Genomic DNA, 14,377 nt, shown 5'->3' with positions numbered 1-14,377 from the left:
TTTAAGGAGGGAAAAGAAGGGGCGCGCGCACATAGCCTCATTGCCAACACTAGATTTGCTGTTCTGTTGCCGTTTACTTCGAGTGCCCTGTGATTACTTTCGAGTTGCGAGCCCGTTGGCGTTTCTGCAGATGGGTGCGGGCTTACATAACGGCTGGTTGACATTCGTTGAGAAACTCAGCCCTACAACATCGTTTCAACAACCGCGGAACTGCCGCCGGTATGAAGCTTGCATATAACCTTAATTGCCAAGAGTTAAAGCTGGAGGCCAGTCTGATCGAGTTTAGAGCCGTCTTAAGAATAGCAAGCTGTTGGAAGAATTATGCAATATGTAGTTAAGGTAGTCGATATACTTCGGCTTGGCGGATAACAGACAGGGAGGGTTCAAAAGCTTATTTGATAGCGCAGGAATCATGGGATTGCTTCAGATGCAGAAAATGGCTTACACATCAGATGGCCGCCTTTTTCTTTGAAGGAGTTGGGTATTTTTATTTTCCGGCCAGTCCTCTAAACCGGGCATCCCTACTGTTGGTAGGCAGGAACATGGCTGAGCCAGAACTTCATCGCTCGCATATACCTGCCAAAGAATCAAATAAATGATTTTGCACCTGCTGAACGCCGTTTCCCTAGCCGATCTATTATAGGCTTGTACATCTTGACCACTTCATCGTCAACGCGACACGTCGTTTTTCCAGAATGTCCTATTTGGCAAGCGCCTTGTCAAAGGCCGGGATCAGTGTCTGGGCAAGCCAGAAAGAGAACACAAGCTTGGGCCCAGTCATCAGGAGCTGTGCGGATAGATAGTCAGCCTGTGCCCATTCCACGTATTGCGTCATCGCCAGGAACATGTAGGCGCTATACGTACCTTGGGGACAAGGCCCTTGAAGAAGGCACCCACGCCCTCGTTCTTGGCCATCTTGGTAAGGATCCGGAACCCGCTCTCGGGGTTCTCAAAGTTTCTGTTCTGAATGCGCGTCTTGATGACATCGAGCGGCGCGGACACGACGAGCGAGGCCGTCGCACCGGCGATCGAGGCGACAAAGTTTTGGAACCACGTCGCCTTGTTGTAGTCCTGCAGCTTGAACATGTACTCCTTGGCGAAGGCGGACCCTCCGAAGAGCGCGAAGCTACCAGGGGCGTTGCGCGCCGCCGTCCAACCCCATCCTCTGTACAGGCCGAAGCCCTCGTCCGCGACAATCTTCAGCACGCCTCGGCCACGGAAGGCCTCGGGGTTTGTTTGGCGCTTGATCTTGAGCACGTCGAGGGGCAGGAGGACGATCTCGCCGATGCCGATGAGAGATCCTGCGGTAGAGTGCAGGATGGCCTTGCCGGTCTTCTTGCCAAAGGCGTTCTCAAAGTCCGAGCCGTAGTGCTTGGTCAGGTAGTCACGGGCCACGGGCTGTCCGCCATACTTGTATATCCTCTGGAGGACCTTGTATCCCGCTGCGTATCCCAGACCGGGGAACAATGACACGAACTTTCGGCCGATAGGGGCGGCGGCCTTGTCCTTGAAGATGACGGCGGATAGTTGCGACGAATTCCTGATCTTAGTCTCGTTGCTCATGAGTCGCTTCGCGATCGTGTCGACCTGTCACCAGCGGAAGATTCAGTACAGGTACTGCAACGATTGGTCTCGTTCAGAGCTATAGGAAGCTTACAGGATGGAAGACAGCGAGCTCAGAGATACCAGCAGAGCCTGGGAGAGTCAGAACAGGTTCGTTTCAAGCTTATCACAATCGCGGGCGCACGCACCAGAGCCCAGCAGGCGCGCCAGGTTGGACTCCTTCTCCGTCGTGCGAGATGGGGGAGACATTTTTGCAGGTTCGAGTGGTCTACACAAAAAGAACGGCAAGGAAAACTGGCGGGGACTGGCTTGCAAGAAACGACACAGCGGTGGGAGTTGAACAATTGATCGCGTGCGGGAGAGGAAAGTCTCGAGAAAGTCTAAGCTCCGAGTCTCGCTCGAGATTTTTTTACGTGCCCTGCCCGCGGTGGAGAGCTGCAGGGCCCAAGATCCCCGCCTGGCTCTCCACACTAGCGGTAAGGTTACCGACTGCATGGGTATTGATCGTGTCAGGCAAGCTCCGACTTCGAAATGCACAACTCAACTATCCACAGATGGCAACTGTATGCTGGTGTGCTGAAGGACTAATTGAGTTGTTCGTTAAGAGACGGAGCTGTATCAGGTTAAATTCATCACGCGTGCTGAAAGTGCACAGGTTGTGTCAGTGACTCCGCCACAATGGCTGGGTAATCTCTATTCAACTATGCCGTTTTGCTATTCATTGAAAAACATTCATTCCGTGGTATCCATGCTCTCAGAATAACTCAAAGAACCGCTGCCCATGATATATCTACCATCTCGCTTCAGGGTCTTCAGTACTGGGTATAGTTGATCCCGCCCATATCTGGGCCATCGGCTGACCAGCCGTAAGAGTCCGTTCAATACGCCGCCATGTTGTGAAACCGAACAAGCTTTTTTCCCCAACGCCGTTGATGCAATTTTCCTCCCTGGGTCCGGCGACCAATTGAAAATCCCTAAAGGTGCCAACTAGAAATCCCTGAGGGTGCCAACAAGGCTGTCCAGTCTCGCAACCTGAGCCAAGAGCTTCTCCTGGATCTCCGAGATCCGGACGAACCGATTGTAGAACCGCCCCTCGAGCAGCTCCTTCTCCCGACCACGGACGTCGTCCCGCTTGACTGTGTCCAGCACCTCTCGCTCCATCTCTCGCTGGACCTCGAGCCGTTGCAGACATCGAAGCATAGCCTTGTACGTGTTATCGAGAAGGCGATCGAGGCAACGGCTCGTGTCTGTCCAGTATAGGAACAGGGTGCGGCTGGCAGTCCGGTTGTTGTCACGCGGTACCTCCTGCATGTCGACATACCCAAACATCTGCATCTTGAGCATCAATTTCTGGACCTCCCCTTTCGACATGAGGGCCAGGCTCGGCAGTGTCTTCTCGTCCATCTTGCCCACGCGTCGGAGGATGCGCACCAGTCGGAGTCCCGTCTGGCCGACGCTGCGCTCAATCATGGTGTCTAGTTCCATCTGTTGCAGACCTCGCATGAGCGGCTCGAAATCAACAGTCCACTGCTCCATGGCGCAGTGACGGAGGAATGTGTGCTGGCTTTCACACAGCAGCAACAGATGTTGGCGGAAATGCTCCTTCCGCGATAGCTTTGCTGGTCCTGTGTCGTTGAATTTGACCTTGCTTTCCTTCGTCCCATTCGCACCATTGATGACCGGCTTCAGGTCTACGCCTTCATCGTCATCCTCTGCAACGTGCTCCTCCACCTCCATCTCCTCATCCTCGTCGGAACTAGCTTCGCCTTCAACCTCGGCCTCATCGTTTGGCAGCTTCTTCATGTCTGGCGGGTGTTCCTGGATCTGGTTTGCGCTCTTGCGGTCGGTTGCCTTGGCACCCACCTTACCAATACCAGCGGAAACGTCAAGCGATGGACTCAGATTGTCGTAAACCTCGTTCGTGGAGACTCTACGGTCGTGCGGATATTCCTCGTCATCGTCAATGTCAACCTCTGGGTCCGATCGACACCTGGATATCTTCTTGCTGAGTTGCTGCAACAGAGTTGCGTAGACCTCGGCGGTAGTCTCGCCGTAGACCTCTAAAACGACGTGAGTGAGCTGTTGGTTGCGGAGCTCTACGGCGCATTTATCGTAGTTGACACGCAAGGCGACATCTCCCTTAAGCAAAAGTCAGCTGAGCTCACTGAACACCAGTCAGGAGCAACCTACATCGATGATCAAGTCGCTTTCAGAGGCACCGCCGCCATTTGTGTAGCTCCAGCCCGACAACTTTCTCCGCTTGCTCACTGAGATCTTGGATTGGAGTGTACCCTTGAGGCTGAGCGGCTCGTCTCGTACTTCCCGCAGTCTCTTGGCCCTCCTACTAGCATAGTCCTCCTTGCCCTTGGTGCCACGGACGCCTCCGGCGAAGAAGGTCTTGATAATCTCGTCTTCGAGGGCTTTGTACTTGTCGTCCAAGCTCCGGAAAGAACTTTCGGTGACCGTGACGACCAGCTCGGCCTGGATCAGCCGGCAGAGAACGTCGTCGAGCTGCTCCAGCGATTTGACGTAAAGCCCAGTCTTGCTGTCCTTCTTGGCCTCGCCGGACTCGTCTTCGTCGTCGTGATCCGCATCTCCGTTGACGGTCGTGGCGAGCCGGGCAGCTTGCTTGAACTTGGCTTGGTAGGCGTCCCTGAGATCCTCGACCTTGGCATGACCCATACTCAACAAGTTCTGCGTGACCTCCTTCTCTTCTTCGCCGTAGACGGCACCGATCATGTCCAAGATCTTGCCGATGCGAACAATATTATAGGCGGCGTCGACATTCGGTGCGTAGATGGCATGGCCGGACTCGACTTTCCAGTACAGGAGGTTGTTTTGCACGAGCACTACGAGCCCATGGCGAAGTTGCCGGGTGGTGAGCGAGGTGTACTGAATGAGCTGTGGGATTGATGATCGGCCCTTGCTCATGAGAGCGGCAAAAATGCGCTGGGATGAATGTCAGTCAGATGTCCGACCGCAGTGTGCCCCAACTGGGAGAGGTGCACGATGTGCGACGAATGAACATACCGATGGCAGTTCGCCATAGACATCGTCGACAAGAAGAGCGCACAGCTCAGCAAGGCTTTTCGTCTGCGCGCAAGGTTGTCAGCGACTGCCGCTGAAGCTCTCATAACCAGCTGGCTGGTGGGGGCATTGCTACTTACCACCTGCATCGCAACAGGCAAATGGGGGGGGGGGGATATGCAGGCGGAAATGGGTGGATGCTGGAGGTGCGGCCGCTTGAGATCCTCTCACTATCCCAAGTTGGCCTTCAATGCTACCGTGAAGTCATTTGGTGATATCAAGAGGGTCCGTGATTGACGAACGAAGAAAAGGGCAACTCGGTACAGGTACAGTGGTATGTATGCAAAAAGAATTAGGTAGTGAAGCTGTTGCAGGAAATTTTGGCTGGGTGGGTAACGACAAATTTGTGAGTGAGTCGCATGCGGCCTACTTGCCGCTTGCCCCTCCATGGGGCGGCGCCGGTGACTCGTTGGAGCCTCGAGCTCCACGAATTGGGGGATTTTGGGGTACGTGGGTACAACTCGTGCCTGGACTGCTTCCTTGGGCACCCAACGGCTCAGACACCTTGAACCGTATGACACAGCTTACTGTGAGATGGCTTCTACAGAGCAGCCAGGCTGCTAACCCGATACCAGATTGCTGCCCTCATCAACCCGGAGATTTCATCAAAGGCCTTGGGGCCCCCACTGGTGACCCTCCTGGTTCAAGAAATGAACTCGAGATTACATCGGGCTAGGAAATTGTACCAAAGCAGAGGCTGTCTCTGTGCAGGCCCTCGACCAGATACCCACCACCGTAAGAGCGAGCAACAATGTCGAGTCTAGGTGTGCCATCTTGGGTGCAACAGTTGTTTCCCTCCATGATATATGTATAAATATATCATGGTTGAATATAACGATATGTATATACTCGGGCAGACCATTGAATATGGCTTTTCAATATAAGATAAGTACCGAGTAAAAAAGGAAAGCGTCCAGTTGACAGTTGAGGCCGTACCTGTCTGTCTACATGGGTGTTGTAATCCATGACTGCATGCATACCTTGGTACTTGGAAAACGTGGTGGTTTTAAGAGCATTCACTCCTTGAGCAAGGACGCCAAACAAGATCCTTTGACCAGCAACTCCAGCACCCTCTGATACCTGTACCTCTCTCATGAGCAGGAATTCTAAACGAATGCCAAACACTCAGTTTACATCAATTTAATCCAACCTCGAGGCCAAACAATTCCCAATCCTGCCAACCCATCGTTCGAGGTGAGTTGGCTGCCCCCAGTGCAAATTGCTCAGCCGCCAGCCAATCCGAGCCCAGCGGTTGCTGCTTAGGCCGGAGCGAACCGGAATTTCTTGCTGGCCCCCCAGGGTCGGGTCAATCTCGAAAGCTTCGTTTCCTGACAGAACAAGGTCCCGTCACCCGGTCGCAGACACCACAGTCCCCGTCAATTGACACACACCCACCACCCACCCCTCACATCATGATCGGCCGATCAGCTCTGACGAGGGGAGCCCGTCTTGCCCTCCGCCGGCAGGACTGCGCCAGCCTCGCCCAGCGACGCGGGTACGCTGCCGCCGCTGCTTCTACCGAGACCGCATCCTACGAGTCGACCGACATCAACGGCATCAAGGTCGCCAGCCGCGACCCCCGAGGCCCCACCGCCCGCATCGCTGTCGTCGCAAAGGCCGGAACCAGGTACCAGCCATTGCCTGGCCTGTCCGTGGGACTTGAGGAGTTTGCCTTCAAGGCGAGTCAACACAGCACCCACGCCCGCGACGCACTCAGCGGAGGGATGAGCTAATTTGTTTTCCGTCATGCAGAACACCGACAGGCGGTCGGCCCTGAGGATCACAAGAGAGTCTGAGCTTCTGGGAGGCCAATTGACTGCATATCACACGCGAGAGGCTCTCGTCGTGGAGGCTGCCTTCCTGCGGGATGACCTGCCCTACTTCACAGAGCTCCTCGGTGAGGTCATCACCAAGACGAGATACACGAGTACGTTGGATGTCCCACATGCGGTAATGATGGAGATGGGGGGAGGATCCCTAACTAATGTCTTTGTGTCCAGCCCACGAGTTCCAGGAGGAGATTGAGAGGATCGTGCACCTGAAGCAGGCCAAGCTCACCAACGACGCCCTGGGCCAGGCCCTCGACAACGCCCACTCTGTTGCCTTCCACAAGGGCCTCGGTTCCTCCATCTACCCATCCAGCTCGACGACCCTTGGCCCTTATCTGAACGAGAACTCCATCGCCGCCTTCGCTGAGGCTGTCTACACCAAGCCCAACATTGCCATCGTCGCCGACGGTGCCACCCAGGCGAGCCTGTCCAAGTGGATCGAGCCCTTCTTCAGGGACGTTCCCGCGTCGGCTTCTAGCCCACTGCAGCTGTTCACCGAGGCTTCCAAGTACTACGGTGGCGAGCAGCGGACGTCTTCGGCCGGCTCCAACGCCCTGGTCCTCGCCTTCCCTGGCCACAACCTGCACTCCGACAAGGCCGACGTCGCCGTCCTGACCGCCCTCCTCGGCGGTGAGTCCAGCATCAAGTGGTCTCCCGGCTTCAGCCTCCTCGCCAAGGCCTCCGCCACCGCGCCCGGCTCTACCATCGTGGCCAAGAACCTGGCCTACACCGACGCTGGTCTCCTGACCATCCAGATCACCGGTAGCTCTACGGCTGTGAGGAAGGGCGCCGAGGAGGCTGTGAAGGCCCTCAAGAGCGTTGCTGAGTCTGGTGTTACCAAGGAGGTTCTGACCAAGGCCATCGCCAAGGCCAAGTTCGATCTGCTGTCCCAGAACGAGCTGACTGGCACTGGTCTTGTCTCCGCGGGCAACAGCCTGATTCACGGTGGAAAGATCTTCCAGGTTACGGAGGCTCTGAAGAGCTATGAGGCAGTGACTGCCGAGAAGGTTAAGGCGGTAAGTTTTGCCATTGTTCTGACTCGGCTATTTCCATGTGCTAACGCTTTGTACTTCAGGCGGCGAAGGCGTTGTTGGACGGCAAGGCGACGGTGGCGGCAGCGGGAGACCTGTACGTGCTCCCATACGCAGAGGAGATCGGCCTCAAGGTATAGAATCTTAGTTCATTACACGCATCAACCAGGGGGATGGGGAAAATGTATCAACAGTCCAAGCCGTTGTAGACGTGCCATGAGGCTTTGTGAATATAGCACTTTTCTAGACAAGAGAGAGCATCGCAAATTTCACTTTGTTCGCAAAACTACCATGACAGGAATATGATATGGACCAGACTTAATCTATCAAATAAATCAATGGCAACAACTCATCAACGCAATATGTGAGAAGGGCTGGCAGAGAAAGGCTGATGGATGCGCCATTGAGGGTGTCACGTGATGACTAAGGACCGGTCCCGTTCCGTAGCTCGCCGGCTGGCTCGTTCGCTTGAGCTGTTTTGTCGCGGACCTTGGAATCGCCGTCACCACCCTTCATCCAAGAAACCCGTTCACTTTCAACCCCACAAACAATCAGACAAGATGACGTTCGCGTGGAAAGCCGCAGGCCTCAGGTGAGTACCGATGGAGGCTCCTTTTGGAACTGCATCTACCCATTGCCCGCCGCGATTTCGGAGACTGACGGTGTGGTTCTTCCACCGCGCAGCTACAACCGCTACCTCGCCGTCGCCGGCCGCGTCGTGCGCCGAAGCCTGAAGGACGACAAGAGACTCGCCGCCGAGCGCCGTGGAGACATGGATCTGCGATTCGCTAAATGGGAGGTGAGTTAGACCTGCGATACAGTGGATGAAAGGGTCTCGAGGCAGGCGGGAGCTGATCAATGCGACACTACAGAACGGCAAGCAGGGCGACGTCAAGAACCTTGCGCAGGCGAACGCTGCCCTGGCTGAGAACGCTGGGTCTTCCTCATAAGATGCATCAGGGAAAGGGAAACTGTGAGGTGGAATTGGGATGGTGCGTGCATAGAGGTCAAGGCAGGGCGTGATACTCCCGCAACCTTGGGATGGATTTGCCGGGGGCCAGAATGGACGTATAGACTGGCTGTACCATATGGTTGAGTATCGAGAAGCATCAATTGATACTTGACAACCACCAATGTTGGTGTCTGAAAGCCATGATATGCCGTAAAGTGAATCGCGATGCCATCGGTAACCACGCGCTGCTGCATAAACGGCGGGCAGCAAAACGGACACTAGCAAACCGTCTCAGGCTTGTCCGCCGCGGATGCCAACTTCAACCTCTACCATACGATATGTCCTTTTCATACCAGTCAGAACCCACCTCAATTCATTCGCCATCATAGTAAAGTGCGTGCAGTTTGACGTTCGATTACTGAGTTGCGGTGGAACTACGGAAAGCCGTCATCAAATCTCTGCCCGATACACTCCGAGGTCGTTGGAACTGAACCTTCGTCAATTAGGCAGGGCCACCTGCGCTGCACTGCACTGCACCTCGCGCTGCACTTGCGCCATTCCCAACAAAAGCCAGGTTACGTCTCCCACTTTGCCGTGCCGCATCGATGAATGATTTCAGTCAGCCATCAGTGACACTGGATCTTGACGAGGCAACATGATGATGGTGGACGATTCCGGGATGTCCAGAGGTGTGGATCGATCCCCAGCCCAGCGCACCCTCCACGCGTTATAAGCATCTGCAAATCCTCTAACGAAGCTTAGAGTTTCTGGGCCTTTCGCTGAACCAACACGGCCTATCAGACCTGGACGATGAGCCTCCGCCGCCCAAGATCACGAGTGAAGCCGTCATCACCACAGATATTACCAAGAAGTTCCTTACAGCTTGTAACAGTGAGCACCTAAAGCTGTCAGGCCACACTCTAGCCATCTCACTAACCGGTCCGTAGCACTCGAGCCGGGTGAGCTGGTCAAGGATGGCTTCTTCACATTGTTCGAGTCCGTCGGGGCCCTCGAGGTAGTTCCTTCCTGCCTGTCTGTGACAGCCTCTGCACCTAGTGCTGACTTCCTCGTGTGTCACAGATCATGGACCCCAAGATGGACAGCGGATGCCTCGCAGCAGGCGAGTCTTTGGACGACGACTACGATGTGACACGTCCATTGCTGCCAAAGGAGGTGCTGGGTATCATCGATCAATTGCTCTGCCATGAGGTGCGTGATCAGGCCTACTTCCCCCGGCACAGTCTACCTTGTAGCTGACCTTGACAAAGGTGGCCTGGCATTTGGGGTACCCCTTATCCCAAACCCTATTTACCAGTGTTTATCTAGAGGCCATCATGATGCCGCAGCCTCTTGTGATTCAGGAGGCTCATTTTACCCGGAACGCAGAGGACTTCGTCCACAAAGACCCGATGCTTTCAGTCCTGAGGGCGTACTGCCTGGGTCTGCTCAAAGCATGTTGGTACGTAAATGAGCGCATCAAGTTTGAGCATTACTACGAGGTGAGCCGATGAACCCGACGTCTGCAGTCTATGTGCACCGACTGACGAGTGACGCAGGAGGAGGACTTTGTCACAAACACTTACCACCGTTCCCTTCTCGATAATATCGACAGGGAGGAGATCAGGGATGTGTTACAAGAAGCCCGTCGCCTCCTCCGCAGCCACCAGCATGACATAGGACAGGAAATTGTCGAGGCATTGGACTTCCGCCTCGAGCTCAGATATGCATTCCTGCGTGCTATAGAGCTGTCTGAGCTGAGGAGCCATCCGGAGTCCTTGAAGACGCCATGGATCCAAATGAGATCCATTTTGGAACCCATCAACAAATCTCACCATCTTGGCACACCTGTCGCCGAATGTTTCAGCGCAAAGCTTCAGCGGAGGCTAGCCAGCACGATGCCGCCACGGCCGATTGTCCAGCTCAGCTTTGAGGATACATACTTGCATCTCAAGCGCCTGTTTGTGGATGGCATTGAGGTCACTGATGTCCTCAAGTACTCCGATTCACAGAGCCTGCTGGTGAGTCACGGCGTCCACTGCAGTCGGCGAGTTGTTGGCTGACACAGACCACAGAATTTCGCCTTGTCTTTTCAGGCCAAGAAACCACAGCCTCTGGTTTATATCCGCACGCTCTTGCAAAACTACCTTTTCAAGGACATGGTCCTCCTAGGCTGCCTCAGCATCCGCCAGGTCTTTGACGACGACCTGTCCATAGTCGTTCTCCCATGCAGCAGGCTCCTCGATCCTGCCAATGATAAGGTCGAAAGCCCTAACGACGCTCGATTCGCAATCGCGCACCAGATGGAGATCTTCCGACAGCGCGCGGCACAGTCTTACCTGGACGTGTTCCGCGCATTTTGCCAAAACCGCTGCCGCGTGCGGCGCACCTTGTGCCACGCCATCCAGGACTGGGAGGCGGTGCAGGCCGACGCCGAGGAGCTGGACCAGCTGCTCCAGCTGGCGCTGGACGAGAAGCCGATGCTGTACCAGCCGTTCGGGTCGGGCGCGGCCAGCCCGACCTTCTCGCTGCCGCTGTCGAGCTGGGCGTACCTGTACAAGCTGCGGCTGATGGAGTGGATCGTGCAGCTCGGCTTCGAGCTCGAGGTCTACCAGCCGGACGAGCTGGGCGGCATGTACTGGTACCTCAGCTACCTCGCGCGGACGCGGGCCGCGCACGTGGAGCGAATCAAGGCCTTCGCGGTGCGCACGCTCAACGACCTGCGGGCGCGGCCGTCGTCCTTCACGGCCAGCCAGGAGGCGCAGGTGACACGGTCGCTGTCGTACCTACGCGCGACGATCCTCGACGCCGCCGTGACGTGGGAGCTGGCCGACGCGCTGGCCTCGGTGTACGCGTTGGTCTACGACCGACTGCACTTAGCCTCACCACCGCCCCGGCCCTACTCGACAGACGCGCTGCGCTACGAGATCCGCATGCGCCCCTTCCTGTCGGTCGAACTGCCCGAGCTGCCCACATTTGCGGACTTCTCCCACTCGGCCCGCCAGCCCGACAAGACTGACCGCGCCCTGCTCGAGCAGGCCGAGGCGGCCGTGGCGGGCGCCAAGAAGGGCTACGAGCTGCTGACCAAGTTCGACGAGAAGGAGGCCTTCGCCGCCGGCGAGGGCACCTACGGCCGCTGGCTCGCCAGCACGAGGAACGGCTTCAAGAGCGTCATCCAGGCCGGCCTGGCCACGACGGCGCTGAGGAGGATCATCGACGCGCGGGAGAAGGGGGAGGACGTCGAGGCGCCGCTCGAAATCCCGGGGCCGGACAAGGGTTACCACGAGTGGTGGATTGTTCCCAAGATCACTGTCAAGAGCGGTGCTGCTGCTGCTGCTGCTAAGGATTTATCAACGTGATGCGTCTAGACATCAATCATATCATATTAGACGGCACATGGCGTTCTAGTAGTTTGCATTGGAGCCTCATTTATTCCTCGTCCTCTTCGTTATTCTCGTACAACACAGGCACAATCAAGCAGATACATACAACATGTACAGGCCCTTTGATCAGGGGATCGGGGTGGGTGGGTCCTCGTAGCCGTCAGCACCCGAACCTAAATAATCACATGCTAAATTCCCCGGTAACCCCTGCCAAGCCGAAACCATTGACCTTATTTTCTTTTTTGGATCACATGTCACGCTGCTGAAAGAAAACACCATAGATCGAAGTAGTGTGCCCTCGGAATAGGAAGATCGCCTGTTGCCATCTGCCAAACTCCACCGGAACAAACTGCGGTCTATACTTCAGGTGCAAAGGAAGCCTGCCTGCTTTCGATCAAGCCAAAGCCTTCCGCTGTCGCAGCTTCACCGTCTGCTCGTAGAGAACGTCCTTGAACGCAAAAAGGAACGCAGCCGTGAGGACGCTCTGCGTGACCTTGGGGCCGATGCCCTTATACAGGCCGGCATAGCCCTCCTCCTTTACGATCCTCCTGATGGCGCCGGACATGCCCTCCTTCTTCTCACCTGGCTCCGCGCCACCGCCCGCGACGTGGGCCTGTGACTTGACCGTGATGTACGGATATGTGATGCTGGTCGCAAACAGCTTGCCCAAGGCGCCCAGGAAGAAGGCGATTGTTGGGGTCACCCGGCGGCGCTTCTCGACGGTGTTCTTGAGCTGCTCGAAGAGCGTGTACTGCAGGATCGGGTTGATGACGAGGACCAGGGCCGGGAGCACGCCCGCGAACAGCGCCGTTGGGCCTTCCTTCTTCAGAAGCGCGAGGAGCGTGCCGATGGTTGATGGTGCCTTGATGGGCTTTGTGCTTCCTCCAGGGAGAACTTCCTTCTCGCCCTCCTCAGCCTGGTGTTTCCGGGTGGTCATGCGCGTGTTGATGACCCAAATTGGGTTCGTGATGATGACGGTAGCAGATCCGGCCAAGGCACCAGCGATCATGCTCTCGATAGTTGTGAGGTTCTTGGACGCTCGGCCGGCCTTCTCGGCAGCTTTTTCAAAGAATGCGCGGGTCCATTCGTACCAGTAGTAGTAGACAAAGTTAGTCACGGAGATGCCGAATACGGCCGAGTCGAGACCAGCGTAGAGGCCGGCAACACCTTCACGAGCGGTGATTTGGCGGACGGCTTTGAGGAAGGTGGAGTCGGCACGCTTGGATTCGACCTGGGCGCGGGTGGAAAGAGTGATCAGAGGATAGCTATGAGCGACGAGGCCAAGTCAGTCATTATTTTGGCATGATCAAAGCTTGTGCACGTAGAAAACACGGGGAGACGCGTACGTGAGCACCATGGACAGGATTCCGCCACCTGCACCGGCAAGTGCATGGGCGACATTGTCGTTTTGTGGTATCACGGGCTTCGATGCAGCAGGCGCCATTGTGAATGATTTCGTGTTGGTGAGCCTTGCAGTTGGAGATTCCAATGCCAAAAAAAAAGTATAGGTGGTTTGGGTGAATTCAGAAGTCAAAGGTTAGTTGATGTCTTCGTTCATCACGTCGCCGTTGAATGCGGAGACCAAGGCATGGCATTGATTGTGGTCAGTCAGTTGACCAAGGGCGCCGGCGTCTGGGGCACGCAAATCAGCCGAGGTCCGAGTGCAGCAACGGCGCGGCAGTGGTCGCACCCAAGACCCAGCAGCTTGGGACAGGTCTCCGAACCGCCGAAGATTGCCGGATCTTCCCTCGATGACATGTCTTTCTGCCGCCCGAGTTGGGTCGAGCTGGCATCTGACAGCCAGCTGGGGGGCTCCGTCCGGTGATGACTGATGATTGGCACTTGCTTGTGTCGAAAGCCGTTCTCGTTCTCGGTTGGCATCTGCCGACCCAGCCTGTTGGGATTGGTCGCGCTGCCCGCAATACACTTGCAGTAAGCTCAGTGACACAATGCAGCACAGTACAGGGCCACACAGTACAGTCTAGGCACTGCGAGACCCCTTCAGCCCCCCGCAGTTCCCAAGGATCAGGATCAGCCGGCTCCCCCGAGTTTCCAGAACCAGACTTCCATGAGCGGCAGGGCGGCCGTCGCGGATAGATACCAACGTCGTGCGACCCAGCCCAGGTCAGCCCAGTGGTGATGGCCTCCAGCATGGGCGAGTGCATCGGGAAAGGCTCGCACTTGTCGTGTCTCAGTCACTGATGTGGCCCGCGGATGACTTTCGACCCGGTGAGAATGACCTCGAAACGCTTTGGAATCCAAATGTCCCGCGAGAGGGGAATGAGAGGCCGGACTTCCATCCTCAGACGCGGTCTCAAAGGCCAACACAATTAGACCAGGCTGAGAACTTTGGCAGGATGAGCCTTGCGGAATGCCGTTGGTTGAGCCATTGAGCCAGTGCGGTTCAAGTCTCCAGCTGGCAGGCTGCAGCCAGGGTTCTTTTGTCTGATTGCTTGCTTGATTTCTTACGCGGTCGACAAATGGATAAATGGTAGTCTGGGTAGTGTGGTGTATGTGGGACGGGGAAGTGTGAGT

At 56.0% G+C, this 14,377-nt stretch overlaps 6 protein-coding genes across 6 annotated transcripts; 3 read left to right on the top strand and 3 right to left on the bottom strand.

Annotated features, from left to right (window-relative positions):
• Nucleotides 1-700: 700 nt before the first annotated feature.
• On the bottom strand, nucleotides 701-1,812 carry J7T55_015739 (uncharacterized protein; the record flags this gene model as incomplete). Its single annotated transcript, XM_053134746.1, has 4 exons — nucleotides 701-787; nucleotides 865-1,587; nucleotides 1,658-1,695; nucleotides 1,752-1,812. The coding sequence occupies 4 exons, from the start codon at nucleotides 1,810-1,812 to the stop codon at nucleotides 701-703; spliced, it is 909 nt and encodes a 302-aa protein (XP_052987437.1).
• Nucleotides 1,813-2,550: 738 nt separating this feature from the next.
• Nucleotides 2,551-4,739, bottom strand: J7T55_015738 (DNA-directed RNA polymerase III subunit RPC3; the record flags this gene model as incomplete). The annotated part of the gene is made up of 4 exons (XM_053134745.1): nucleotides 2,551-3,702; nucleotides 3,754-4,512; nucleotides 4,594-4,656; nucleotides 4,731-4,739. The coding sequence occupies 4 exons, from the start codon at nucleotides 4,737-4,739 to the stop codon at nucleotides 2,551-2,553; spliced, it is 1,983 nt and encodes a 660-aa protein (XP_052987436.1).
• A 1,323-nt stretch (nucleotides 4,740-6,062) lies between these two features.
• On the top strand, nucleotides 6,063-7,650 carry J7T55_015737 (uncharacterized protein; the record flags this gene model as incomplete). Its single annotated transcript, XM_053134743.1, has 4 exons — nucleotides 6,063-6,277; nucleotides 6,414-6,577; nucleotides 6,651-7,495; nucleotides 7,555-7,650. 4 exons carry the CDS (start codon nucleotides 6,063-6,065, stop codon nucleotides 7,648-7,650), a joined length of 1,320 nt encoding a protein of 439 aa, XP_052987435.1.
• A 420-nt stretch (nucleotides 7,651-8,070) lies between these two features.
• On the top strand, nucleotides 8,071-8,460 carry J7T55_015736 (uncharacterized protein; the record flags this gene model as incomplete). Its single annotated transcript, XM_053134742.1, has 3 exons — nucleotides 8,071-8,102; nucleotides 8,195-8,309; nucleotides 8,383-8,460. The coding sequence occupies 3 exons, from the start codon at nucleotides 8,071-8,073 to the stop codon at nucleotides 8,458-8,460; spliced, it is 225 nt and encodes a 74-aa protein (XP_052987434.1).
• A 657-nt stretch (nucleotides 8,461-9,117) lies between these two features.
• On the top strand, nucleotides 9,118-11,818 carry J7T55_015735 (uncharacterized protein; the record flags this gene model as incomplete). The annotated part of the gene is made up of 7 exons (XM_053134741.1): nucleotides 9,118-9,151; nucleotides 9,225-9,353; nucleotides 9,410-9,477; nucleotides 9,543-9,671; nucleotides 9,731-9,961; nucleotides 10,019-10,480; nucleotides 10,535-11,818. The coding sequence occupies 7 exons, from the start codon at nucleotides 9,118-9,120 to the stop codon at nucleotides 11,816-11,818; spliced, it is 2,337 nt and encodes a 778-aa protein (XP_052987433.1).
• A 418-nt stretch (nucleotides 11,819-12,236) lies between these two features.
• Nucleotides 12,237-13,286, bottom strand: J7T55_015734 (uncharacterized protein; the record flags this gene model as incomplete). The annotated part of the gene is made up of 2 exons (XM_053134740.1): nucleotides 12,237-13,107; nucleotides 13,189-13,286. The coding sequence occupies 2 exons, from the start codon at nucleotides 13,284-13,286 to the stop codon at nucleotides 12,237-12,239; spliced, it is 969 nt and encodes a 322-aa protein (XP_052987432.1).
• Nucleotides 13,287-14,377: the final 1,091 nt, after the last annotated feature.

This window comes from Diaporthe amygdali, assembly GCF_026229845.1.
Source record: "Diaporthe amygdali strain CAA958 chromosome Unknown NODE_48_length_299215_cov_64_995801, whole genome shotgun sequence".
Taxonomy (NCBI): domain Eukaryota; kingdom Fungi; phylum Ascomycota; class Sordariomycetes; order Diaporthales; family Diaporthaceae; genus Diaporthe; species Diaporthe amygdali.
Note: the sequence above shows the minus strand (reverse complement) of the source record. Positions and strands in the feature narration are given on the sequence as shown.